The sequence below is a fragment of the Setaria viridis genome, chromosome 5 (assembly GCF_005286985.2).
Source record: "Setaria viridis chromosome 5, Setaria_viridis_v4.0, whole genome shotgun sequence".
Taxonomy (NCBI): domain Eukaryota; kingdom Viridiplantae; phylum Streptophyta; class Magnoliopsida; order Poales; family Poaceae; genus Setaria; species Setaria viridis.
In genome coordinates this window covers 35,879,991-35,907,155 of record NC_048267.2, presented here as the reverse complement: position 1 = coordinate 35,907,155, position 27,165 = coordinate 35,879,991, and the positions used below count along the sequence as shown (strand labels likewise).

Sequence of the window (27,165 nt, the reverse complement as noted above, 5' to 3'; positions counted from 1 at the left end):
CGATGGTGATCCCGCGCCCTTGTTGATGGCTGTTAGCACACCAAGTTGTGAACCACAAGTACACGGATCAGTTGTAACTCCTCCCTCAGAACACTCCCCTAAGGTTTATCAATCCGTAGAACTTATAGCACAAGTTCTAATTTAACTAGCATTGTTAGTATGGACTTGGTGTTGATGAGTGATTCAAATCTAAACTACTAAACATGCATAGACAGATAACAGGTAGAGCAGAGGTAACCAATCTAGAGCAACATAGACTATGCATATGTTGTAATTCTGAGCATAGATAACAAAGCAACATAAATATGATCTTAGTAAAAAGCATCTTTAAACCTACACCTCCAATCCGGCTCTCGAAATCCCTATCTTACACAAGAAAGATCCCGTCACGATCCCCTCTATCAGCATAGGTAGATCAAAGGCACGATCAAGAGAACATGTTATACCCATTGGTAGATCAAGTATGCAAATTCTGTCACCATGATCACAAGAACAACCTAGGCAATATATCATCGATTAATATATTGTAAAGCAGGCAAACCTAATAGAGCATAAAACCATAAAAGGAGATAACTAGATCACTAAGAACATAAACAAATCTATTACTTCACCATGAATGATTGTACATCACAAGATCACCACCGGGATCCTACCTTGATCTTGATGACTCCTAGCTCCAGAACTCTAGCGTGATCTTCCTTGCAGATGATCACGCCGGCAGAGGCTTGCCTACGCTAACTTCTGACAACTGCACGACCCTCAGCTCTTCGAAGTGGTATCCCCCAAGCTCCTGCTACTTCTCTGTCGCTTCACGTCAAGTACATCATCTGCAATCTGCAGACTTGGTGGTTTTGGAGGTATTTATAGTTTAGAGGGCGCGTGGCAAAAATTGAAAGGCGAAAGGGCGAAGGAAAACCCCTTCATGCTCTCGGGGAAGACGACGCCAGGTCGAAACACCATCAAGGTCACCAAACGGATCTTGCAACCTGCCCCACGGTGGGCGCCAACTATTGGAGTTAGAGGTCTGGCAGTCCACCAAGGGATTACCCAGGTGGTTACCCAGGTGGTTGATTTGTAGGTGAGGATGTCTACGGAACCAAAAACTCGATGGTAATCGCGAGAACACAAAGGGGACACAAGAGATTTTAGACATGTTTCAGGCGTCAAAGAGTAAAACCCTACGTCCTATTTGCGTGGATTGTATTGCTCAGTATGAGATGAGATGTCTTCGGTTGCCCTCAGGAGGTGCCCTTGACCGTCTTATAGGCTGACGACCAAGAGTTACAAGTCGGTTTGGATCTAATAGACTCGGTAGTTACATGGAAAGTAATCTGAGTCGGACTACAATACGGATCCCACAATATGCGGGCAGATTTGAACTGTCTCGTTGCCTTGTCTTGTACTCCAAGTAACTTCACGTCCTCGGCCCGCATGTCCTGGTCGGACAGGCCCACTTGTCAGGTCCGACCAGTATCCTGGTTAGTGGGGACCCATAGGCTACCCATATCCCTCAACGAGGACCTTTCTAAGGCACGCGTTGTGGATTGTGGGGTTGATCACTAGGGGATATCTTCCTGGCTTGGCTACCACACCTGGGTGGTTGGGTGGTTGGCTCTACTGAAGGTGATGGGAACCTCGGACCACCGCAGGTATTCTGGAGTGGCTGGTTTGGTAGTGTAGACGATATGCCTCTGGGTGACCTTCCACTTCCTCTTGGACTCGAATTGCTTAGGATTGTCGTAGATCATGTTGGCGGTCGTGTTAGCCGTCTGGAAGTCTTCATCGGCGGGATGGTCCTTGCGCGGCTCTTTGTCCTTGTCATCTTTGCGAGGTGGTTTCCCATAACCTTTTCCCGAGAAGGCCCTCTTGAGGTCGAAGCATTCTCGGGCCGTGTGCTTTTGGTTCTTGTGGTACGGGCATTACATGTCCAGCATTTTTTGGAACTCCTCGGAACTGATGCGTCCTTGCCCTTGCTGCACCGCGGCGATGACTTCAGTTGTCTTCCCCTTCCGGCCATGCTGCTTCCCCCTGTGGGAGGATTCGGGATGCCGACGTGTATATCCACCTCGCGAGTCCTTGGGCGAGAGCGGCTCTCCTTCTCCCATCGGGTCTTGAACTCACTGAGTTGCTCCTTCTCAGTTCTTCTCCGTCCGCCATGCTATTTGCAATGGCGAACATCTCATTGATGTTCTTCGGCGGCTTCCTGGTCCACTTGTTGATCAGCTTACCGTTGGCAAGGCCGTTCTAGAAGGCGCTCATCACGTCGTGGTCCTCAATGAAGGGGACCGAGTTCTTATTCTAGGAGAACCGATGGATATAGCCTCGTAGAGTCTCGTTTTTCCACTGGCGGATCTGACCTAGGAGCCTTTTGTTTCCAAGCCCCTGCTAGATGTCGATGTAGTTACCGGTGAACAACACACAGAGTTGTTCCCAGTTATCAATGGCCTCTCGTGGGAGCCCTGCCAACCAGTTGCGGTAGTCTTTGGTGAGCATGATGGGTAAGTAGTTAGCCATCATACCGGTGCTATCTCCTGCCGCTTTGACAGCGGCGGAGTATATCTGGAGCCATTGGGTGGGATCTGACTTCCCATTGTATTTGTTGACGTCGGAAAGCTTGAAACCACGCGGCCATGTGACTTGGCGAAGCCTCTTGGTGAGAGAAAGGAATCCATCGTATGACGGAGCTCTTCCCCGACCTTTACAAGAGTGGCCGACTGGTCTTTCTCCAGAGGTATAGACATCACATAAGGAGTCTGAGTAGTCCAAGTGATTGGATTCCTCATAGCCGCTCTCCGACTCAAGTTTGGGCGTCTTGCCATGACATCCGCCCTACCGGGGAGGTCCGTGCTCTCGGTCATACTCCTCCTTGTGTCGGATCTCCTCATCTTCTCGGTGGGAGACACGGCGGTTGATCGTGTGCCTCGCGTCATGTCCTCGGTTGATCTGATCGTGGAGGTCTTTGTCTCGTCATGAACCAGAGCGTTGCGTATTGGAAGTTCTGCCACGTTTCTGTCGAACCGGCGGAGATGGGTCCATGTGGTTGATCAGTGTCACGGCGGTCTGGACCATTGCTTGCGCTCGAGCAAATCCTGGAGTGTCGGGAATAAGTTTGGCGAGCTTTTCGTTGGCAGCGACAAGGTTCTCCTTTGGAGTAATGTAAACCTTGTGTCCATCGTACTCCATGGTGAACTCCTGCTCAAGATTATGGGGGCGACATGTGCGTTGCTTGCTACCTCGCGACCTTCTCCTCCTGTCTTAGTGGGACTCAGCATGGTCTCCATCGCCGTTGGCATTCTCAGCAGCGTTGAGGATCTAATGTGGCCTATCGATTCAGTTGGCGTTCTTCGGAACGCATTGTGCCTTGGCCTGCTCCGTTTCCCCCTTCATGATCCATTCGTCATCAGAGACTAGTGCCATCGGAGCGATAGCGTAAATGAAACCCGGGGGCAAGTTGCTTTCGGAGTTGTCAATAGCTTCGACGGAAGTTTTCATCTAGTCTTCATCTTCTACCTCCGGCTCCTGACCTATCGCTGATTGTGTCCGGGAGAACCCCTTCGACAGTTGATCTGGGTTGGTAGTGCAGTCCATTTCCACACCTTCCTCCAGGATTGGAAAAAGGGATTCATCGGCTGGGGACAGCTGTTGATAACAACCACAATCTATGGCTCATCCTCATCCGACTGGTCATTGACCGAGTCAAAGAAGTTCGATCTCACCATAGCTTTCCTCATCGCCTCCTGGAAGGTGGCGGCGACGTCCCTTAGTTCGTAAGGGATACGTATCTCAGGGGTCGAACTAGTCGGCACACCTCCGAGAGTAGACTCACATAGGGTTATGCACTCGGCCAGTTGAGATGCGATCCGATCCATAGCTTGGACAAGATCATCGGTGGAGAGAACCACGGGGGCTCCGTCCGTTCATGCCATAGGGTACAGCAAATCACCAACCGGAACTCGTGGGTTCCTCGTCTGCTGCGGCCTGCCAAGGATTACTCAGTTAGCCTGGGCCTGGTTGCCAATCAGATTGGATCTGTTAGCCAAACCCGAGTCACCCACGACCGGTGCTGTAGCCCGATCAGAGGTTTCGATCTTCTCAATCGAGGGATTGGGGATGATGCAAGGCACCTCCCCGATGAGAAGCTGGCCCCTAAGAGGGACCGAGTGGTTGGCCGTACTATCGCTGGCGGTGGAGGCAGCGTGATAACCCCAGAAGGCAATTGTCATTCCTATCTTGGTGAAGATGATGCAGCTCTTCGAGATCTTGATAGCATCCACCAAGCTCGCCAACTAACACGGCGAACCCCTACCTAGCACGCCAACTGTCAGGGAAATAGTTCGGCAGTCCACCACGGGGTAGACCAAGGTAGTAGATTGTGTGGAGGGGATCACCACACCTAGAGCTAGATGGATGAACACAAGGACACATGGGACTTTACCAGGTTTGGGCCACCAGATTGGTGTAATACCCTACATCCTGTGATCGGGGTTGTATTCTCAGCATGTAGCATATCGAATATGACTTGGGTTTTTGAGGGGGGTCCCTACCGCCCTTATATAGTCCGCGGGACAGGGTTACAGATCTGATTCGATCTAATCCTAGTCGGTTACAAGGAAATCTACTACCTTTTGGTACAAGTTATCTCTTTACATATCTAAACATGCATATCTGTAACTATATGTCTTGATGCCTATCCTTCATCTTGATCTGTACGCCTATCCCGAGTCCCCCTCGTATGGGCCATGGCACCCTCTTTGAGGGCAGCTAGGCCCATCCGAGTGGTACCCGAGGGTTATATCCCCCACACTTCCATCGTCTGAGATTTGTGCACACAATTTTTATCCGTTGAATTCTTCTTCTCCTCCAATCCTAGCTCCTACAGTCCTGCCCCTATAGACGCCGCCGCCTCCGGCCACGCCATCGCTGCCCCCTTAGCTTGCCGCCGGCCCGAGTACGCCCTCGACGCCCCCAGACCCGCCGCCCCTGCACTCGTCACCGATCGCTGGCCCTGCGGGCGCGCCGGACCCGCGCTGTCGCCGGCCCGCATGCCGCCCGTCTGCCGCGGCTCGGTGCTCCACCACGCACCGCCTCTACAGTTGCCGACTTCGAGGAAGAAGAAGAAAAAATAGGATCTCAAAAATGTTGAACTTTATTTTGTAAAATGTTGAATTCGTTCTTTTCATATGTTGAAATAAGCTACGAAAAATGTTGAGCACAATAACTTTCTACAAAATGTTGATACATGCTTCGGAAAATGTTGAATCTATTATTTTTAAATGTTGATCTAATTTTTTTAAAATGTTGAATCTACTATGCTAAAATGTTGACATTAAATTTCAATTTTAGCTTGATGGGCTTTAAAGCCATGAGGCTTACCTGGCTTCCACAAGCCATATAGAAGCCCCCTTGCCGTGATGCTAATGGACATTTTGTTGCATCGAGTGCCCTATGGTTATTTATGGTCACTGATCCTGATTCTGAGAGTTTGTTAGATGCGATGGCAGGTAATGGAGCATTAGGTCTTGCTGAAGATTGCAGCATTCAGAGATTAAAAGTGGCATCAGATTGTCTGATTGTTGTGATTTGTGAAAAAAAAAACATCAAAGAGATGACCTGATGATCCTATATGGCGACTTTTGCGAGATACTACCAAGGAGAGGTCCAAGTCTTTTCATGTGTTCGGTTTGTGCACCAAGGTCTAGCATTTCCAAATTTGCTTGTTCACCCATCCGATCATGTGGCCCGGCTGGCAAACGTAAACTATGGAAACGAAAGGGAACAAAAAGATTAAACGCCATTCATCATTCATCGATCAGCATTTGCGTACGGCTCCTTTGCTGGAGACTGGAGCCATCGGTTTCAGCACTCTCCCTGTCACGCAAACGCTATTATAAACCGCAACCGGCTGACGTTACACTGAATTGCTTGCAAACCTCATCGCCAAACGCTAGTATTCAAACAGCAACCGGCCGACGTTGCACTGAATTGCTTGCAAACCTCATCGCCATGATGGCTGCTGCCTTTGCCCCTCGCGTACCACCTCCACCACCAGTCCACCACCCACTCAATGCGCGAACCCAGCGCCGCAAACTGACACAAGAGGTTGGTAGATGACGGGGGGCCCGGCCGGCGGCTTTTATTACACTAATGATCATCTCGATCGGGCTGATCGCTGACGCGAGAGGAAGCACGCGACCGGCCGATCGGCACCCCCACCGAATCCACCGCTGATCGCTCGCTTCTAGACTCTTACCGCAACGGGAGCGATTGCATGCAAGATGCCAAAGCTGGTGATCTAACATCCCTTTGCTCCTCTGGTGGACCGCAGTGATCCTGATGCTGTACGAGCACCCTGTCGGCTGTCGCCATCACCACCACCACAAACTCGTGGCTGCGATTGGGAAGGTCCACTGCGTCACGAATGGACGGAGACTGTCCTAGTCTTTTCGCAAAGCAATGCAATTACGCATAAGGCAAGAAGATGAGACCGATGCTTAGCAAGTGCTTAAGAAAAGAGAGAGCGGAACTTCTCCACTCAGAGATCCAAACCACCGGCCAACTCAAAAAGGTACGGATCACGAAGAAATGCTGGTGGTGGTGGCAAATCAAACCCCACATTATTACATTAAACCTGCTATAACTGAACGATCAGGTACGTTTGGTGGGCGAAGAATTGAAGCAGCAAGGGGGAGCTCAAATTCGAGCTGTAGCACAGCCAGACTGCCATCAATGTGCACGCAAATATCTGATCGTGCATGCTTGACACGACGGAGTGTCGTCTGCCCAGTCCAGAGAACTTTGATCGCGGCTGCATGGTCGAGCACCGTGCCTTGGACGTTGGTAGGCTACTTCCTAGTAGTAAAGAACACACGCGGCGTGTGGGCGCCGACACGCGTCGCCGTTGTCCTCTTGTCCCAGGCCTCGGCCACAACCTGTAAAGCCAGACCGCGCTTGGCCGATACAGCGGCCGTGATCGCAAAAGCAGCCGCCGCGGCATCGCTGCCCAAAGCAGGCCTGGTCGCCTGCCTGCGTTTCCCCGGATGCCGCAACATTTCGGTGTTTACCCCGGAGAGGGCTCACGGGGTCGCGGTCACGGGCCGCGGCCGCCGCCGGCGGCGACGAAACGAACAGTGCGACAGATCGGCGCGCTGGACGCATTACAATTTACAAGGGAGCTACAGTTGAAATTCTGCATGTGTGTATCCACCTAAACTTTCAATTCATACAGAGAGGTTCTAGAGAGTGCATGTAGGCATGCGCATCTTGGAAAAGGTGGGAATGTTTACGGAGGTCATGGAAGAAGTGTAGCTCTTGAAGAGTGCAGGCAATCAGGCATTCAGGCATTGCAGCGTGTTTGGTTTGCAAGATCATGCATCCGGTCAGGAATCATCCGATCCTGCATCCTAAGCTAATCGAGTCATTTGGTTTGAGTAGCGGATTCAAGTCGTGTGTCATGGATATGTTTCCGCGTAGCACTCTCACAAGCCAACAACAAAGCAAATATAGACGATGAGTCCCTTCCTAGAAAAACACTGGGCGAGCGCATGACGGACCAACCTGTGCCGGACGAAGTCGATCTCCAAACCAAACGTGCTGATGGTTCTCCGGTGGCATCTGCTTGAGTCGCCAGAGTTTCGGCGGTGACGCTCAGGTTCCAAAGGGGATTAATGGGGCAAAATGATGCTCTCAAGGTCCTGTTTGGATCCACCCAACTAAACTTTAGTTAGCTAATAAGTTAAAATTTAATAATTTTTCTTTAGCTACCCCAAATTTAGTTTGGGGGTGTTTTGGATCCTAGCTAAATGCTAGTTGTTGAAAGTAAATGATCATGCTACCCTTCATTAATTACACATTTATCTCAACCATCTTTGACGCCAACGCGACCTGTTCTGTTTGTGTTTCAGCACCAAAGGTCTCTTTACCTCTGCTCCGTTTCCTGTTGGCGTTACTCTGTTTATCGCTATTGGCGCTACTCTGTTGATCACTAGAAGTCTTGTTGCTCTGTAGTTTGTCGCACAGAGTACAGGGAAAATAGAGAGCGTTCTTTCAAAGGGAAAAAATGCAAACGTTCATAGTTCATGCAAATTCAAACAAATTTTAATATATCCAAAGTGCATACAAATATCCTATCACACTCACTCCCTCATGGCAAACAAAGCATCGGCAAGTTGGTCACAAAAAGTGTTCATGTTTCTATCTTCATCACCTTGATGATTGTAGACCCCTCTTGGTTGAGATGAAGAGGACGATGCCATTGGCACAAAGTTTTCATCTTGATCGCACATGTCAAAGTCCATATCTCCAAGAGCACTTTCTCAAATGAAAGATGTTGGATTCTCAAGGGTTCTCATAACCCATTCATTTGTGAGGCACTAGCATTTGTCAAACAGAAGCAATTGACAATTAACACACTAACAATCTATCAACCACGTACACTGCAACTTAAGTTTCGATCCACTTTCTCACCTGATTTCCATGGCCAACAACCTCTTCGACATTGTCTTCTTCTTCCGGTGAGGCACCATAAGACTCTAAAGTTGCAGCATGAACGGCCATGCCCACCAGCGGCACTTGAAGTTTGGCTGATCGGTCAAGGAGCCCAATAAGGTGCACTGCAAGAGGATGGGGCGGCGCCGCACTGTCACCATGACCGGCACTGGAGACATGGCCGGCACTAGCGCCACCACCAGCTGGGGCGCCACGGCTGGCACATGGCCACGGCCGCCGCGACCTCTAATGGGGATGCCTGTCTGGGTACTGTTGACGCCATCTAAGTCCGATCGAAGTGCACGGCTTCCCAAAATGAGACGTCATCGACAACGACATCCTCTGGGCAAACCATCTTGCGCAGGCAGAGATCTATTGGCAGTGGAGGTGGGATGGGGTGGCGCGATGGCAGGTGAGGGACGGGCGGAGCGGAGAAGAAAAGGGGATCGGGAAGTCTGACGGGTGTGGCGTGGTGGAGGGGGTGGCTTGCGGAAAAACTGGATCGAGAGGAGTGAAAGTTAATGCTTCTGTGATAGTGGGTAATTTCTCCGAACTCATATGGGTATTTTGGTCTTTGAACAGTTTTAGTTGGTTTAGCTAGGTGGAAGCTAAAGGATTTTTTAGCCGGGAGGAGTTTTAGCTGACATGTTTGATCCAAATCAACTAAATTTAGCTAGCTAAGCTTTAGTTGATGGATCCAAACAGGACATAAGATATTCATTTTCTAAAAAGGCATATGGTGCACTTATTTTTCTATTTTTTCCCTCGTCGTAGGGAGGAAGAATAAAGAGGGGGGAAGAGCGAATTGCAGATGGGTATGTCCCATACGATAAGGGAAATATTGAGGGGATAAGGTTATTGTAAAATTATTGTTGCAACACCAACCACCTGTACGCGGATATGGTCTATAAGATATTAGGAAAGGGATCTGCTAGGGATGCTCTTAACCTATAGATTTTTTTTGGAAAGACTTAGGCTATAAATATGATAGTGCAAATAATATTTGCCAAAGTAATTATCAAATTGTCATATTGATTTATTTGTTTTCATATTTGAGTCAACCGATTATTATTTCCTTCATTTCAGGCCTCTGATTAATTTTACGTAGATGCAATGTAAGAAAACGTGACTAATTTTTATTGAGAAAGAAACATAATCCACATATTTGAAAAGGCAATCCCAGCAAAATATTGATGGACCGGCATATAAACTTCAAGTAGTTTCCCCCCATAATAAATATTAGCAGTTATGATGAGATAACTTGCTCACAGACACAAATCATTTACATCACACAAAATGTCCTTTTCATTTTTCAGGACAAACTGCATTGTCTCATTTGACATGCGAGATTTCCTGGGACAAATTGAACCCGTTTCTTTATAATTTGTTCAGTTTTTCTACTATCCGTGAAAACGTATCACTGATTATAATTTTAAGAAGTACTGTTACTTCTGGATGAGGTTAGGTTACATTTTGTGTACTTCTTGATACTATATTTCTAAGTATAACAAATGACCTTACATTTGTCTCAAAGCAACCAAAATGTGGAGCTGCTGCATTTTGCCCTTTGCATATATCCTCCCCCCCACCACGCATGCAGTACGAACCAACGAAATGAGAAGAGATTTTAAAAAGTGTGCTATTCCAACTAAAGCACACACACAAATACCCACAAAATGATTAACAAATCAGAATGAAACGCGAACATGCACCAAATCCCAAAGAGGACCTTATCTGATCTCTCCAAGAAAATTCCTGTCAGAGGACTAGCTAAATTCTCGTGCCCTCGCTCTGCGCGCAGAAGTCGCCATCACCTGGAAGGCCGGGCTCGGCCCTAGACGCCAACGGCACGAGGAACTGAGACCCAACACATGCATGGCGCGTACGCCCTGCGCTTCGGCGGCGCGCGGCGCCACGCGCCACGGGCCACACCGGCGTACCAACCGCTCTTCGCAACCGCAGCTCGTGACTTTGCTCGACTTGCGCCAGTCCTCCATTCCATTTCTGTTCTCTTCTTTCCCGTGATCGATCGTATCTCCCCCCCTTAAATTCTCCCCACAACCCTTTCGGCCTCCCCCCGCCTCACCAGACCTGCCACGCCGCCCCTCCAGCTTCCCCACTCTCCGCGAAGCCCGGGATGGCCGTGGGTAACGGCGCGCGGCGGCGTTGCCATCACGGCACCGCAATGCCCATGCCACGCGCGCGATTCTTGGCCTGCATTGCCGTGGCGGTCGTGGCGCTCCTCGCGCCGCCGTGCGGAGTGGCAGGGCACTCGCGCGGGATGCGGCCGGGGCGCGGCGGCGGCGGCTCGGCGGCGCCGTTCCCGGCGAACGCGACGCGGGCGGAGATGATCGAGCGGCAGTTCATGGAGTGGGTGCGGTACATGGGGGCGCTCCGGCACAGCACGTTCCAGCACGCGCTCGCCCGCGCCTTCCCGTCCTACTCGCTCGTCGTCGACAAGAACCCGGCGTTCGGCGACTTCACGACCATCCAGGCCGCCATCGACTCGCTCCCGGCCATCAATCTCGTCCGCGTCGTCATCAGGGTCAACGCCGGCACCTACACGTACGCGCGCCCGGCCCGCTGGTAGCGTTGTGTGCACACTGACCGACCCTGTGAGCTCTGGTGATGATCGTGCATGCACCGCCTGATCGCAGGGAGAAGGTGACCATCTCGGCGATGCGCGCGTTCATCACGCTGGAGGGCGCCGGCGCAGACAGCACGATCGTGCAGTGGGGCGACACCGCGGACTCGCCGACGGGGCCCAAGGGGCGGCCCCTCGGCACGTTCAACTCGGCGACGTTCGCCGTGAACGCGCAGTACTTCCTCGCCAGGAACATCACTTTCAAGGTAACTACCGCCCCGTTGGCCGTTGCGGCGCCTGCTTGTCCTATGCAACCTGCACGCTCTGCCGCACCGTGGCATGCCGGATTTCTCGCTGACACGGAATGGTACGCAGAACACGTCGCCGGTGCCGAAGCCGGGCGCGACGGGGAAGCAGGCGGTGGCGCTGCGGGTGTCGGCGGACAACGCGGCGTTCGTGGGGTGCAAGTTCCTGGGCGCGCAGGACACGCTGTATGACCACTCCGGCCGGCACTACTACAAGGAGTGCTACATCGAAGGGTCCGTGGACTTCATCTTCGGCAACGCGCTCTCGCTGTACGAGGTACGCCGCCGTTCTCTTCCTCAACGGTGGTCTCTGTGCAAAACGTTGCTACATTTACGCAGAGGGCGCGTCCTTTCTCCGCTACTGGTGTGCAAATCAGGATTTCAGGCGGTTTAACCCACAGCCTACGTTGCCAGCCAGAAAAGGTTGGTAGAATTGCGCCAGCTCAACACAGAGCAGAGGCTCCAAATGCTAGTGTAAAGCTTCCACGAAAACGAAAGTAGATTGACGTTTTTCAGAAATAGCTGTGCACATGTGATCCCAAACTTCCACGGCGCACTCAAGGCTGGAAGAAGTACCACTAGAGGCACGGGCCAGTTTAATTAGAGCCTTTTCGTGCGCCTTGACACTCGGGGGGTTTATAGTAGACTGACGCAATCATTCGCACGGGACAAAGCAGAACACCCAGACCCAGGGTTTGGTCTGTACTGACCAGACCGTACTAAGTTCTGGCTTAATTACAAGCTCCCGTTTTTAACCCAAACCGTCTAGATACACATTTGCAGCTTCCCTAACGTGCAGCGGCCAATGCATCCATCCACTGCCAACGACTCAACAGTCAACACACCAGACACTAGCAAACTGTGCACGATTGGCCCGGCAAAAACTCCAGCGCACAGGACTAGTCTTTTGTTCCGTGGCGGCAGATGGCGGTCGCCGTCGTCAATCGGTCATCAAGCACCTCTCCTGCCCGCGGCGGCCTCTCGCTGGTGTCCGCTTGCGCTGCGCCCCCGACCTCGCAAGTCGCCACCGCCCACCGGCCGGCGGCCCTACTACACCCACGGGGCGGGCGACGTGAGCGACAGCGACGTGCTGCGGGCTCTGGTGCCTGCATCACCGCACAGAGAAACAGAAACCCCTGCGCCCTACTATACTGAACCTGTCAGCGCAGAACTGCAAGCTGCCCGTTCGGATTAGCACCGACCTGTTTGTTCAATGTGCTAGTAAATTCATTCAAGTGAGGATTAACGGGTGATGATCTGGATGTTGGTGCAGGACTGCCACGTGCACGCGATCGCGCGGGACTACGGGGCGCTGACGGCGCAGAACCGGCAGAGCATGCTGGAGGACACGGGGTTCTCGTTCGTCAACTGCCGGGTGACGGGGTCGGGGGCGCTCTACCTGGGTCGCGCCTGGGGCACCTTCTCCCGCGTCGTCTTCGCCTACACCTATATGGACAACATCATCATCCCGCGCGGGTGGTACAACTGGGGCGACCCCAACCGCGAGCTGTAAGCCCTCCTCCTTCCTTTGCCGCTAACAGTCCCACGCGTGCCGATGCCATTGCCGTCTGGGGCTAGCGGACGGGGGCATGCTCGCCGGGTAGTGCTCAACGGCCACGCCATGTTTCGACGCCTTTGGGCAATCTCATCTTGCGGACGCTATGGCTTTTGGTGCTTTGCGGCATGGGAATGGGAAGCAAACAACTATTTTGCACGTATATAGACGCCCTGCTGTAGCGGTGTAACCTGTAGGTATCGAATAAAGCTGTGTACAGACAAAGGAGGCACTCACCTGCTCCCATTCTGGCCGAATCATCCGATCGCACGGGTGGCCGGCCGGCCCTCCGGATCTCGTCGCGATCGTTGCGGCTTTCTAGATTCGATTCCCACTGCCCGCAGGCGCCACAGCCACACGGGCAAAAAGCAGAGGCCTATGATCGCAAGAACCAAACGGCAATGGCGTTCTCGGATCAGAACTTTTCTTGGCCGATCAAAAACTCGGCTCGTATGTAAATGTTTGGAATTATAACATCTCCGTGTTCGTTGTTGCTGCAGGACGGTGTTCTATGGGCAGTACAAGTGCACGGGCCCGGGCGCGAGCTACGCCGGCCGGGTGGCGTGGTCGCGCGAGCTCACCGACGACGAGGCCAAGCCGTTCATCTCGTTGAGCTTCATCGATGGGACCGAGTGGGTCAGGCTGTAATCCTAGTTTCGCTGTAGCTCACGGCACGCAACACCATGTAAAGAAAGAGAGGAAGAAAGTATACAGATTATTTACCTGCCATTCATCAACTCGACAAGTCCAGAATTCGTCATCTTTTTTTCTTTTTGCGAAACAGAATTCGTCATCTTAAACAATTCTTCAGCTATTTGTTCAGAACTAGCAAGGAAAAACACATAATGGTGACAACATTAAGGAACATATAAGATGCAGATCAGCATAAACTGGTGGAGTAGTGGAACTAGGATAGTGCTGTTGATGCGAATGTCATCTTTACATATTAAAACTCAAAAAATAAAAAAAAATTGTGGTCAAATTTAAATTTGATCAATCAGACGAAAATAGGAGCCACGGCAAAATCATTAAGAAAAGGCACGTGGTTCATACACACATGGTCATCGCGAGAAAAGGGCACATTTCGGCCTCGCGAGCCGCGACAACCCACGTATTTTGAGCCCGTACTCGTGCTTTTCGGCCCATCCTGGCAACTGACATATACCGTAGAAATAGAGCACGTCCTTTTCTCCAAGATCTGGCAAAAAAATTACAGCGATTAAGAACGAAGGGAGAGGATGGGAGAGAGAGCAGGCGGATGGGCACGGTTTTTTCCATGTTTCTTCTGCGCTAATGGACCCGTGACCACTTAGCTCGTGAATGCAATTTAGTCGTTCCTACTTGAAAATTTAGATCTCGATTGGATCTCTGGCCGAAAACAAACAAAACCATAAAAGCGAACTTAATTTGAAGGACCTAATCATCTGGTGCAGTCAGAATTCACGGAGGTCGCATGCAACTCATTCTTAGCAGTTAGCATTGACAGTTTAAAGAGAAGAAATCTTACTGATCTTTCAAAAAAAAGATGATCTTACATCCTTGCTACTCCCTCCGTTCAGCTTTGGAATAAAAAAGCTAAAACAACCTAAAATTTAGAATGGATGGAGTATAAACTATTCGAAGCTCCACAGCTGGGGAAACGCCTCGTGATAATATATTTAGTACTACTTTTTCTCCCTAGCTGTAGAGTGTATACATTTTGTCACACTGCCCTTTTCTCCATAATGTTTTCAAGCTTTGGGCAGTTGGGTTCTTCAGTGGCAGAGAGAGCCCACGCCGTACCCTGTTCGAGCAAGAACAAATCCTTGCTCCAGCATCCACCGCAATGAGCATAGCATCAAGCTTCGGAAATGAAGCAAGCTGCAGAGTTGCACTGACTCCATCGCTATTTCATTATGCGAGTGGCCAATGGTAGATGACTAAGATGCTACAACCATCCTTCCAGGTTTAGTACTCGAATGCTACTGCAATTTTACAAAAAGATAGAAAACGATGGCTAGGTAGAAAACCAAGCAAATGCAGAGCAGAGTAGTTAGTGGAACTATAACTGTGGTTTCTGGAGAAAATACAGGCATAGCGGCACACCAGTGATTCAGTGAACTAGCCTCAGCTTGGATGAGCATGAACTTTCACTTTCAGGCTTACAGGCTACAGCATGGATATCAGGATATGTTTCAGTTTTAGTCTTCCACCCTCCAAGTACTACACAGGGCTATGCAGTCCTGCACTCCTGCTCCACCCTCCAAGTATTACACAGGGCTATGTCTCAGTTTCAAGTGTCCTAACATTTGAACCAAAGCACGACCACCCCGTGTCACAGGCCTCTCCGTACGGGTCAACATAAGCAGATGCGCATGCACTGCACCTCAATAACTAGATTGCCGGTACCACTGTCTGACAATGGCCGTTATCTTCATCCTTCACATGGCAACACTTCAACACGCAAAGCAAACAGTAAAACCACTAATTAGCCACAGTAAATTTCCTTTAAAACTCTGGGCGCTGGCAACTAGTTAGCCACTATACAGTTCATGTCTCGTGTTCTCTTTTTCTTCAGGAGATTATGAAAAAAAAACTTTGCACAAGAAGAAAAACTTCGTTCCTCCTTCCCGATCCGTGTTGGCCTGCTAGATGCTTTATCATCTACTAGAACTATGTACAAATCTGGATAAACTTGACTACAATCTGAACACAAACAGCAGCTTTGCATCACGTCGATCGTGTGATCACCAGAAGCTGTCCAGGTAGTAGTCTCTGGCCACCTCATCGCTGACGCTGATCACGGAGCAGTCGGGCGTCCGGGCCGCGTCCGAGCACTGCGAGCAGAGCCCGCCGCCGCGCGCATGCGAGCACGGCCTCCTCGACGTCCCGGCCCGTGCCGCCACGCTCGCCCCCGGCGCCTCGGCCGGCGGCAGCGTCGTCAGCCGCTGCCTGGGCGCGCTGTGGCACCGCGTCCGCGCAGCGGAGGACGCGGTGCCGGCCATGTACCGCGGGCTGACGAGCGCGTCCCGGTCCCACTGCGAGGCGCGCAGCGGCGTGCGGCTGCTGGCCAGGCTGTGCTCGACGCTATTGGCGGGCGAGGAGTCGTGGGACGGCGCGAACCGGGTCGTGTTCTGCGCCGTCTTGGAGCCCCGGGGGTCGCGCTCGTGGCCGGCGCTCCGTCCGAATGAGAGCCGCGCCGGCTGCTGCTTGCCGCCGGGCAGCGGCGAGCACGACGGCGTCGGCGCCGCGAGGCGGGAGTACTCGGACGGGTGGTCCGGGTTGTACCGGCTGGTCATCCGGGAGGATCGGGAGCGGAGGTGGCACGTGTCCATCTCCACGATCCGCGGGCTGCGCTCGTAGTTGGATTCCGTGCTGTCGGACAGCCTCCGCCGGTGCGCCGGCGTCGACGGCGGCTTCATCCGGACTTCCTGAGCGAAGATCCTCTCCTGCATGACAAAACGGAGCATACAAACCAATCAAAATTCCAGGTTCCAAGCCATGCAACTTCATTGACACAAAAATCGTCAGTGATGCCGCAAAGCAAAGCGAAACATCTTGATTACTTGTTCCACGGATTTCCGGTACGAAGCATTCTTGACGGCGATGGAGTCAGCCTGCAGCCGCATGAGCGTCTGCAATCTGTGCAGCGTCATGGCCGCCTGCTTCCTCACCAGGTAGCCCCGCACCAGCGCCTGGATCTTGACGAGCGACCTGAGCGCTCGAAGCGCTCTCCTAGCCTGACACGATGGATTCAGACCCAATGTCAGACTTTGCTCCAGAAAAAAACTGCTAGTGTTAAACAATTCCGGTTAGGTAATGGGCGCTTATGTCAGGCTACGTAATACTCAACTGCTCTGCCGCCAAACAGAAACTTCAATACTTGATAGTACACAGAAGTCATCGCCGACGCAGAGTAACAGAGTAAACAATCTCGGGACTGATCAACGTGCAGATTTTGTATAGTACCGACAGTGCAAGTGTTAACAAATGACTGTGCATCGTGGAAAAAGAAAAAGGGTGTAGGAGCAGAAGTGACATCATATGCAACAACAGTCTAGTCCACCTATCCAAGCAGTAACAAACAAGGAGGATGAAGAATAAAGCAAAAAAAAAACTGCAGGAAAGAATCTCCATCGTTGCAAAGAAAGAAACTACTAGACTGCATGTTTTTTATTTTTTTCAAAAGAAAACTTCTACAGTTTCTACTGCATGAGTGAACAAGAAACTAGGAGCAGATCAGAATGAGAAGAAAAGATGGGCACTGATAGCGATCATACCAGGTAGCCTCTGAAGGTTTTCTGGATCACGACGGCGGCCTTCTCCTCTGTAGCCCTCACATCCTCCTCTAGCCTCACCAGTCGTGACTCGGCTGTGGCAGCTGCTACGGCAGGCTGACGCGCGCCGCCGTCAGCTCCGCTCTTCCTACGCTTCGCGAAGCTCCACCTCTTCTTCTGCTCCGCCCCGTCGCTCCAATCGCTAGCGGCATGGTTCGCCTCGAGTCCTTTGTGCTCTTCCTTCCTGCCCGTCAGTAGATGCTTGAGCCATCTCATGACGCGCCTCATGCTGCCGCAATCCTCTGCGCAGAAGAACGCGAGCAACAAATCGGTCAACGGAAGGAATGGTGCAAGCGTTACATTACATTGCATAAAATGGAGACCAACAGGCGAGTTCCTCAAACAGAGGAAGATGAGCAATCAAAGAGGAAACCAAGCGTTGCAAATGTGCTTTTGGGTGTTAAAAGATAAACTACACCGGGACGAGAAATCTCAGCAGGCGAAGGAAGCCGCAAACATTGGATGCGAATGACACAACGATCTGTGCCTCCAAACTGAGAGAAAGAGAGCTTTTGAAACAGGCAAACAGCCAAAGGAGAAGCCTGGAGCAAGAAACACTGTACAACCTTTTCGTTCCGTAGGCAAAGCCACGAGGTCAGAAAACGGGCGAATTGGACGGTGGAATCTCCAGGGAGGAAGCAAAAACCAAGCACGGCGTTGAGCATGGGAAGCCCACGAGATTAAAGCACGAAACTTGGCAGTTGCAGGGCAAGCAGCGGCGAAAGAGGCGGCTGGGATGGGAATTACAGCGTCCGGTAGAGGAAGCCGGCGAGGTTTACGCGCGGCCGTCGCGCAGCCCCGAAGAGGAAAGCGGCTAAGCTTTCGCTGAAAACCACGCGCGCGGATCAGCCTCGAACCGTAAAAAAAACCCAGCGATCCCAGCGGCACCGGCGAGAGCGGATTAGTATGAAGCCCGAGGCGCCGGAACTGACGCGTGGGTCTCCACCACTCGGCACCGCACAGTCAGCCGCGCGCACCCGCAGCTCACGAGAGATTCCCTCCGGCCGTGCTCCCCGCCCAAGGCTCCGAGGCCGAGCGCAAGCCAACAATTTCGTAAGCCAAAGCTCCAAACGACCAGCTCAGGCGCCGCGCACTGTTGCGACTCCTTCCTGCCAAGGCACATGCAAACGCCCCGTCCCCGTCACCCCCGGCTCTATCCGCACGAGTAAAAACGACTCAGGAGACGATGAGCCGGTAACTCCTAACTCGCCGTGCCCGGCAAAGGAAAGGCGCGATGGGTTACGGTTCACACGCACCTACAACGGACGGACGGGCGGCCGGCCGGCCGGCGCCTGGGCGCGGCCGGGACCGGGAGATCAGATCGGCTGGCCGGTTCGATGGCGCCAAGATCCGCCGGTCCTGGCTTCGCGGGCGCCCACTGGGATCGTGCCTTTCCTTGGAAGTACACGCGCAGCGGCGAGCAGGATCCGCTCTGCTGGCAAGCCGCCCACTTGCTCCGGGCTCCGGACGTGCTTGCTCCGTGGTCGTGGTTGCTGGCCGCGCCGGCCCCGGCCCCCTTCTATACCGTGCGCGGTGGCCGGCGTGTCCCCATCTCTGATCGCCGCCTGATCACGCGCAGAGCAGAGAAAGTCTCCGCGGGAGGAGACGAGCGGCAGTAAAAAAAAAAAAAGGTTGCAGGTTCGGCCGGTCATGCTGCGGCCAGTACGTCTGATGCGGCCGGCCCAATAAATTTCGCTTCCTTGTGCCACGAGGCAGGCAACTCACGCCTCACGGGCTAGTCCCTCCCGGGCGACTAGCTAGCTGATTAGCTCCAAGCCTGAATGGTCAACCCTTCGAGAGGCGGTACACGTAGTACTGGTACGCGCACTGGAAGAGAATCGATTAGAGTGGCGCACAGTAATCGGTTGGTCCTCCGTGCGCACTGCCGTCGCTTTAGCTGCGCCTGTGCGCCGGTGTACATGGGGTGCACTCTTGTGAGGACAGTGCCAACCCATGGTGTCCATGGGTGGTGGCTAGAGAAGAAAGATGGTAATTAATGTACATCTAGATACTACCTTCCTAACTTATGATGTCCAGAGTAGTTTCTATAGAGAAGAACATTTAATTTCTCGTTGCATGTCGTGCAAATGGAGAAGAAAGATGGTAATTAATGTACATCTAGATACTACCTTCCCAACTTATGATGTCCAGAGTAGTTTCTATAGAGAAGAACATTTAATTTCTCGTTGCATGTCATGCATTCTATACACCCAAAGATCAACACTAGAAAACTATAGATACTAATCTTTGTAGCATGCAGTTGATTCAGCAATCAGCAATGTGCAATCTGTTCATCCATAGCACCACAACAAAATGGCTTGACTGCCAACCAAATCGTATGCAAGAAAATGGCTAGACGCTCTCATCCTCAATATCAATTGTTTCATTTTCATTTGATCGCATTTGTGCAGCATCATCAGCAGAATTCCTAGTTGGTAATGGGATCCCTTTAGAATATGCAGCTGTTGGTGAGATTGCAGAATGGCTCATTGGTCCACCAACGAAATGAAAACTTTCAGGCAGCTCAAGCAGTTGACCTTATAATCCATAGATAGAGAATAAATTAACCATACCACTCAGAGCTATTAGGAGATGGTTGAAACGCCGGTGGCCACCATGGACCTGCAGCATGACCTCAAACGGCAGGAAAAACACCCATGGCTGGAGCACGAGGGGTTGGAAGACCACCACCTCCTGGAGCACCAGCAGCTTCAGGAGAACCGCTAGCTCATGGAACACCACCCATGTCAACAGCACGGATTTTGGAGCACCGCCGGTGACAGGAACAGCGGCGGCCGATTCACCGGCGACTCGATTGGATTTTGATTGGCGCTTCTTTGGTTCAGGCCTATTTATTGTTAGGCACGGCCCGTGACCGATTTCTTCCTTAGGGGTGCACGATTTGGGGATGGATTTGGCTGCTCGTCGATGGTTTGCTGAAACATAACCCTAAGAGATGCAAGATGAAAGGAGGAGGAGGGCAGACTTGGTGCTGGACTTTGCCGCCGAGAGGATTTGGAGCGCGTGGGAATTTTGCGTTGGTTTGGCTCATGAGGGAGAAGAAGCCTCGGGAGACGCAGGCGTGCGGGACGGCCATGGCGGTGGTGAGGCGGGCGCACGGGATTGGCACGAGGAGGCAATTGCGTGGGGAAGAAACGTAGGGCTAGCCCAACCCCAAAACCGCTAGTTTCCAGCGCCTTGGAACGGCCTCCGAAATAATGTTGTGCATGCGCTCCGGTGTTCCTTTTTTTCCTTCTCTCTCTTCTTTAATTGTCCTGCCACACCACCAATTTGCTGATATAGCAGCCTATTAAATGCTATAGACACTATCTGAAGGGTTGGAACTGCCCTGAGGTTGCTCTGTTTCACTGCGCGTGGCAGGAGGTATGCATGGGCTCGTAGAGCCTAGAGGCGACGGAACCATAGTTCCTGTCAGCATCACTGCACACGATCCTAGAAATCATTTTTGGAATGACAAACACTCCAGCCGCGCCGCGCCCAACAGCCCATTCGGCAACGCTGAAAAGCTTCGGCTGGGCTTTTTCCGGCCGGGCTTTTCAGCCCAACCGCTCGGTGCGCTGCTTGAAGCCGTTCGAGCGGCTGAAGGCACCGACGCGAAGAGGCTCATTTGGCCTGCTATCGCCTGGCTTCCTTATCCATTCGCCTACCTCTCGCCTGGTCGCTACCTCTCGCCCCCGATCCCCTGCTGTCGCTCCCGCCGCTCGCCCGCGCCTGCGCTCTCACCCGCTCTCCGCTACCGTTGGTCCCAGATCTGGCCCGCTCTCCAACGCCGCCGCGCTGTCACCCGCCCACTCCCACGCTGTCGCCCGATCTCCGCCGCCGGCGCTCCCAGATCTCACCCGCTCTCCGCCGCCGTCGCTGCCGCCGCTCGCCCGCTCCCACGCTCTCGCCCACTCTCCACCGCCGGTGCTCCCGCTACTCGCCGGCTCCCGCGCTATCGCCCGCTCTCTGGCGCCCGCGCTCCCAGATCTCGCCCGCTTCCCACCGCCGTCGCTCCCGCATCTCGCCCCCTCCGTCGCGCTAGACCGCTGGTCATATCCGTTGATCCGTCGTCTCGCCCGCTCCGTCGCACTCGCCCGCCCACCACCGCCGTCACTCCCAAATCTCGCCCGCTCTCCCCCACCATCAGCCCCTCCTGCTCCAAGCCGTGCCGCCGTCAGCCCCCCCTCCCAAAGCAAACACCTACCCCCCCCCCTCCCCGGCTGCCTGCCAACTAGAGGTGCAGGAGGTCACCCAGAGACGGCATCCGCCGCATCCAAGCCGTGCCGCCGCCGTCCCCTGACGAATCCTCCCTTGCACATCCAGGTAAGGCTTCTGCACCATTTTTGGTAGCGATAGGGTTGCTTATGGTAGTTGCCTGAGTTCATTGTACATCGATTTTGTAATATGCATTTCATTCGTAAACAACACAGAAGATAGCAACAATTAACCACTGGACCAACATTACAAATTATTGCATTGGTATGGCAAACCAAATGGTTAGTATGACTACATTAAAATAAATAGACAAAGCAACTAATTGAGATTTGAAAGCATGATGCATGAGAAGACTTAACTATTTTGCCGGTGCACTGGACAAAGTAGCCTAAGGACTCACAGAATTTTCCCATTTATGAAATGTTCCTTCAATCTGTCGTGAGCACCACTTACCTTCCTTCATCAGAAACTCTATCTTCATCGGGGCTTTGCTCTTGTTTCATTGAATGTAGTACTGCATGTATTTGGCCGACCTGTACTTCAATTTTGTAATATGTATTTCATTCTGGTTGATTGCAGCTCCATACTTATCTCTGTTTTTTTTAACCTTTCCAGGCGACTGCTACAAGCCTAGTAGCAGCCCAACCGCGAGGAACTAGCAACGGTTCCCACACTGGCATCGTCATCCACTTCATCGTGCTCTCCCCCACCGGTCTGTCCGTACAATTTCCGCCACAAACGTGCCAAGACAACTGCTAAGGCAAGTAACATATCCATTGATGCTGAGATTGTATACTTGTATGCCTCCTGGTTATCCGTACTTCGATGCAATATAATTGCAGCTCCTGTGTACTCAGATGAATCATAACCGTGCCAACTAGGTGAGGGCACGACGAAAACTTTGCTGGACTTGTGCATTGCTCAGAAGAACCGGTTCAATTGGAGGAACAAATGCCTCACTAAGTTGGGATGGAAGAACGTGTACCGCAGCTTCAACCAATAAACTGGGATGCATTTGGGCGGCAAGCAGCTGCAGAACAAGCTCAACGCCCTGCGGAGAACATTCCTGAGCTGGAGGGCCTTGCAAATCCAATCTGGTTTAGGGCGCGACAAACAAACTGGTGGTGTTGCTGCTGATCCCACCTATTGGGATGACGAAGAAGCGGTACGTCCTATGACAGTCCCATAAGTTAGTCCTCATCTTATTTGTAGATCCATATTTTTGGTACTGACATGTACTGTTCGTCATTGCAGGAAACCAGTGGTGGTGCTGCCCAGCCGAGTTCCCAACCGAGTTCCCAGTCGAGTTCTGTTAAGCCTCCACCTTTCCTCGATGAATTATATGAGTTGTATGGCCATGACCCCCAAGACAGGGGCACCTTGCTGACGGCAAGAGGTATTCGTGAGGCTACACCTAGCGTGGGGACTGAGGGCAATGCAACGGACTTGGACCAGGACCTCATGCCTGCTAGTAGTGCTCATAACTTGTCCAAACGGCCGTCCCGGAAATCTCTGTTGATAGCCCTCCGAAAAAGAAAAGTGGCAGCTTAGAGGACTACGTCAGAGACATTTCTGAAACTGTGGCAAACAGGAGCCAGAAACGTGTTGATCGTGAATAGGTGGAAATGGACCGTGCAATGCAGCTTATAGAAGAAGATGGTCTACAGGAGGGGTCTCCGCTTTACTGCCAGGCACTTTATTTATGTACTAGGAACCCGGGTTATCGGAGGGCCTTCACGAAGATGAAAACGAAAGAGGGCCGACTGAATTGGATACAATTCAACTGGGACATGTTGAACAAGTAGAGTGATTGTGGCATGACTTTGTTTTATTCTAGTGATGTATACTGATGGGTTGAAAAAATAATGTTTGCTTATGGGTTGAAACAATAATGTTTGCTTATGTAACATGTCCTGTTCCTTGAACATTGCGTTGTAGTGCAAGTTAAATTTCTTTCAAGTTAAATGTCGTCCATGATTGGTAATTACTTTCAAGTTAAATGTCGTCCATGATCAGTAATTTCTTTCAAGTTAAATGTCGTCCATGATCAGTAGTTCATCAGTAATTTTTTTAACTTGTGTCACAACACTTGGCTTATTAGTGATTTGGAAGTTTGATGTCTGTTGTCTTAACCATCTTGATAGGTAGTTGATTAGCTCATTGGAGGCCCTCAGCTTATCACTAGGAGGAGGATTGGTTTTATTCTGTTGCACCTAAAGTAAGGTGGAGAGGCAACTTCACTGGCACTTGACAGGTTCGAAACAAATGCATATGTAAAATATGGTGCAACTAGAAATGTGTAGGGTGTGTTTGCTGATGCCCCTCCGCTTGTGCATGCACAGGTTCAATCGAGTATGAGTAGTGTTGAGGAACCAAACAGTGACACCGGCAGTGAGTGCAGCTCTGTCGTGTACGATCTGGCGAGTATAGCAGCAGCTGTAGCTGCATATCCGGAGGTGAACAGGAGGCAGCGTCCTGTGGTGACCCCTCCAGTTGAGTTGCCACGTATGACCGGACAGCAATGGGTTGAGCTCAATCTGCGGGAAAGGTGGTGGTGCTTCGACAATTTTCGTATGTATCCCGATGCGTTCCTTCAGTTGCATGACATCTTGGTTACCAATCATGGATTGAAAACGTCAAAGGGGTAGAATCTGTTGAGGCTTTAGGTATGTTCGTGTGGGCGTGTTCGACACAACAGGCTTGTCGTCAAATTAGAGATAGATTTGACCGGAGTTTGGACAGAGTTAGTAGGAAGATGGCGCATGTGGCAAATGTAATGTTTTCATTTGCCCAGACAGTAATCGGTCCAAAGGATCCTGCTTACTCTAAGGTGAATCATAGGCTGAACCAATATGCACCGTTCTTTGATGGGTGTATAGGTGCTCTAGACGTAACACACGTTCCCGTACAGGTCGGGCGTGAATCCCATTTGGATTCTATTAACAGAAAAGGGTGGACAAGCTTCAATGTATTAGCTATAGTGGATATGGACATGCGATTCACGTACGTAGGAGCGGGGAGGGCAGGATCCTGTCATGACATGTCGGTGTTGCGGGACTGTATGGCGGCACTGAACTACCCGCATCCACCTCCAGGTATGGTACTTGCCTAATTACGCACATGACGCTGCAATTGCAAAATTTGGTGCACTAATGGTGCATATTTTTTATTATCTGTAGGACGATATTATTTGGTCGGCTCGAGGTACGCAGTTCGAGAAGGCTATCTGGGGCCGTATCGAAGTACCAGGTACCATTTGGAGGAGTTCAGCAGAAGAGCGGCGGACACTTTGGAGGAGAAATTCAACTTCCACCATTCCAATCTTCGCAATGTGGTTCGAACGAGCATTTGGCATAGTCCAATCCAGGTGGCACATTCTATGGCAAGTTCCATTATATTCTCGAGAGCGGCAAACGAAGATCGTTATTGCTTGCTTCGCACTCCACAATTATTTGCTGGACCTTGCCGATGCAAGTACTGCAGCTTCGAACATGGCGCGAACTCCGGACTATGGGGTGTCCACATGGGTGGCAGCAAATGCTACTCCTGATATGGCCAGTGTACGAGATTGGATTGCTGCAGGAATCTCTTTGATGTAAATGATGGGTGTATGTTGTGTATGTTTATGTTGTAATGTGTATGTAAGCAATTGTACTAGTTATTGTGTACGTCCGTACCTTCAATTGTGTTGGTTAAGTTTGCACGACAAAATTTGAATGTTGTAGATCCTTTTACCGTTACAAATTTAAATTTGAAATGTAGCAGCGCATCAGTAGGAAAAACAGGTCGAAAAATTCAAGCAGCAGCTACTAGCGGTGGGCAGCAGCTTCTCCTGCCGCTGATAAGCTGAAGCAGAAGCAGCAGCTAGGCAGCTGCGCTGCCGCCGCTTGCAGCTGAAGCCAGCAGCGGCAGCCAGCTGCAGCGCTGCCGAACGGGGTGCAAGCCTTTCGCCCTGCACCACCCGCTGCTGCCCCCCGCTGTTACGTTCATGGCCAAATGCGGCTCCGTTTTGGACGCCATGACACCACCATGTGGGATATTCATGGCTCCATATGTGCTCCCGAGACTCGTGGCCTGGATAGGATAACGACCGGGTATCGGTTTTCCCTGTTTGGCTTCAGATGGTACTAACACATGCATGTGCCAACACGGCGATCGCGCCTGCATGCTAGCTAGCGAGTGTGATCGGACAGAGGCTTATGGCTCGATCGATCAGCCGCTACCTAGAACCGCATGCGTCTTTATGTGCGGTCTGGAGCAAGAATTTTCGTCCCCTGCGAAGCATGCTGGTGAGAGGCGCTATCAGCAACCACCAACGGACTGATGGTCCATGTTGACTTCTTGTCGCCTCTCGTTGTCTCTCCTTTTTTTTTTCTAGCTAGGAAAACACGGTGCCGACCCTGTCGCTCGTACCGTATAGGCTTCGGGTGGTAAGCACTACTCCACCTAGCGGCGAGAGGTACTGGTGCACCCACCGTAGACTCGTGGCAAGTGAATGCCGCCACGAGCAGACAAACGGCGAAGGCTTGGAACCGACACGGCCCACAGGTATGGCAGCTGGAACAACCTTGTGGACAACGTTTTCGTGGAGGCCAGCGACCAACCGTTTACCGCTCTTCTTCCTCTCTTTTGGGTCCACTAGGCTGCAACTTCGGACGGACAAGGGCTACAGTCTCCAAACAGGGATCCGTGTACTTGTAGAATCCGCTGCGTACGACGTGCTAGCACGGGCTTCCTGTAACCGAGGGAAAATCCTCAGCCGGGACGGGAGCCGCGCGTCTCCGGCTCCGACGGACCTGGAATTGACCCGTCCCTGGTCCACTCCACGGTCCTACAGGAAGTACTAAACTGCTAATGATGATACTGCCTCCTGGCCCCGCCCTGGCCCTAGCGAGGAGAAAAAGAAAGAAACTGACAGACGCCGAAGGCCCGAAGCCAATCAATCACACATCGTACCGGTGCGCGACTAGCTCCGATGCAGCCAATTCCGCGAGCTGATGTAACCTCCACATGCCGTGCGGCGCAGGCAAAAGTCCCCGTGCCTGACCGTGCACGCATCGCCAGTCGCTAGGCGACGTGACCGTCTTCATGCATGCAGGCTACTAGAGTATTAGGGTGTGATTGGTTAGGTGGCTCCAGCCCAACCAGGCTTCCCAGATGCGATGTCTCCTTGATTGGTTGGTTGCAGCAGCAGTTGGCCTTGCTCGCGCCATACAAAATGGGCACCGCAGCCTGGCTGGCGCGAGCGTGAGACGAGGATGGCACAAGAGAGCAACGGTGCAGGGAAAGTGCGTTGAGCAAGGTAACCAATCAAATTCCCTGCATGTCCTATCTCATTCAACACACGCAACCAATCAAGTGCTCACGTATCCAACGAGCTTGACCCGCCGGGGCCTGTGTCGCTGGTACGAGCCAGGCCAGGGTGGAGCAGCTAAGGGCGTGTGGTTGCCTGCAAGCGGAGGTGAACCTGGTTGAACGGATGCAAGAGGTGCCTTCCGGCCTGGCTCCGTAGAAATGGAATTCTTTTTAAAAATTAGTAGGAGCACTGCTATATCATATAAGAAGAAGAAGCATGCAGATTGTTGCAGAGTCGATATTACATAAGAAAATAATAAAATAGGTACTCAATAATAGTTGTAACCTAAATAAGAATCATGACTCCTGCTTTCCGCAGGCTCTACTCCGAAGCTTCATTTCTTCCTT

General features: G+C 51.8%; 2 protein-coding genes across 4 annotated transcripts; one reads left to right on the top strand and one right to left on the bottom strand.

Moving 5' to 3' along the window:
- The first annotated feature begins 10,276 nt into the window (after positions 1-10,276).
- Positions 10,277-13,665, top strand: LOC117855778 (probable pectinesterase 53). Its single transcript, XM_034738154.2, has 5 exons — positions 10,277-11,049; positions 11,142-11,334; positions 11,444-11,650; positions 12,647-12,882; positions 13,429-13,665. The coding sequence occupies exons 1-5, from the start codon at positions 10,622-10,624 to the stop codon at positions 13,574-13,576; spliced, it is 1,212 nt and encodes a 403-aa protein (XP_034594045.1). The 5' UTR covers positions 10,277-10,621; the 3' UTR covers positions 13,577-13,665.
- Positions 13,666-15,383: 1,718 nt separating this feature from the next.
- On the bottom strand, positions 15,384-18,888 carry LOC117855361 (protein IQ-domain 26). 3 transcript variants are annotated; one of them, XM_034737696.2, is made up of 4 exons: positions 18,501-18,888; positions 17,188-17,486; positions 16,474-16,647; positions 15,384-16,356 (listed from the first exon to the last, which is right to left on the bottom strand). In XM_034737696.2, the coding sequence occupies exons 2-4, from the start codon at positions 17,470-17,472 to the stop codon at positions 15,655-15,657; spliced, it is 1,161 nt and encodes a 386-aa protein (XP_034593587.1). In that variant the 5' UTR covers positions 17,473-17,486; positions 18,501-18,888; the 3' UTR covers positions 15,384-15,654. The 3 variants fall into 3 exon arrangements, with proteins under 3 accessions (XP_034593587.1, XP_034593586.1, XP_034593585.1); XM_034737695.2 differs by lacking the exon at positions 18,501-18,888 and adding an exon at positions 17,811-18,455; XM_034737694.2 differs by lacking the exon at positions 18,501-18,888 and adding an exon at positions 17,992-18,453.
- Between the last annotated feature and the right edge of the window lie 8,277 nt (positions 18,889-27,165).

Coding starts and splice junctions, on each gene's coding strand:
- LOC117855778 (XM_034738154.2), top strand. CDS start 10,622: ATGGCCGTGGGTAACGGCGCGCGGCGGCGTTGCCATCACGGCACCGCA. Junction 11,335..11,443: donor CCAGGAACATCACTTTCAAG/GTAACTACCGCC, acceptor AATGGTACGCAG/AACACGTCGCCGGTGCCGAA. Junction 11,651..12,646: donor ACGCGCTCTCGCTGTACGAG/GTACGCCGCCGT, acceptor ATGTTGGTGCAG/GACTGCCACGTGCACGCGAT.
- LOC117855361 (XM_034737696.2), bottom strand. CDS start 17,472: ATGAGGCGCGTCATGAGATGGCTCAAGCATCTACTGACGGGCAGGAAG. Junction 16,648..17,187: donor AAACCTTCAGAGGCTACCTG/GTATGATCGCTA, acceptor CCATCGTGTCAG/GCTAGGAGAGCGCTTCGAGC. Junction 16,357..16,473: donor ACCGGAAATCCGTGGAACAA/GTAATCAAGATG, acceptor TTTGTCATGCAG/GAGAGGATCTTCGCTCAGGA.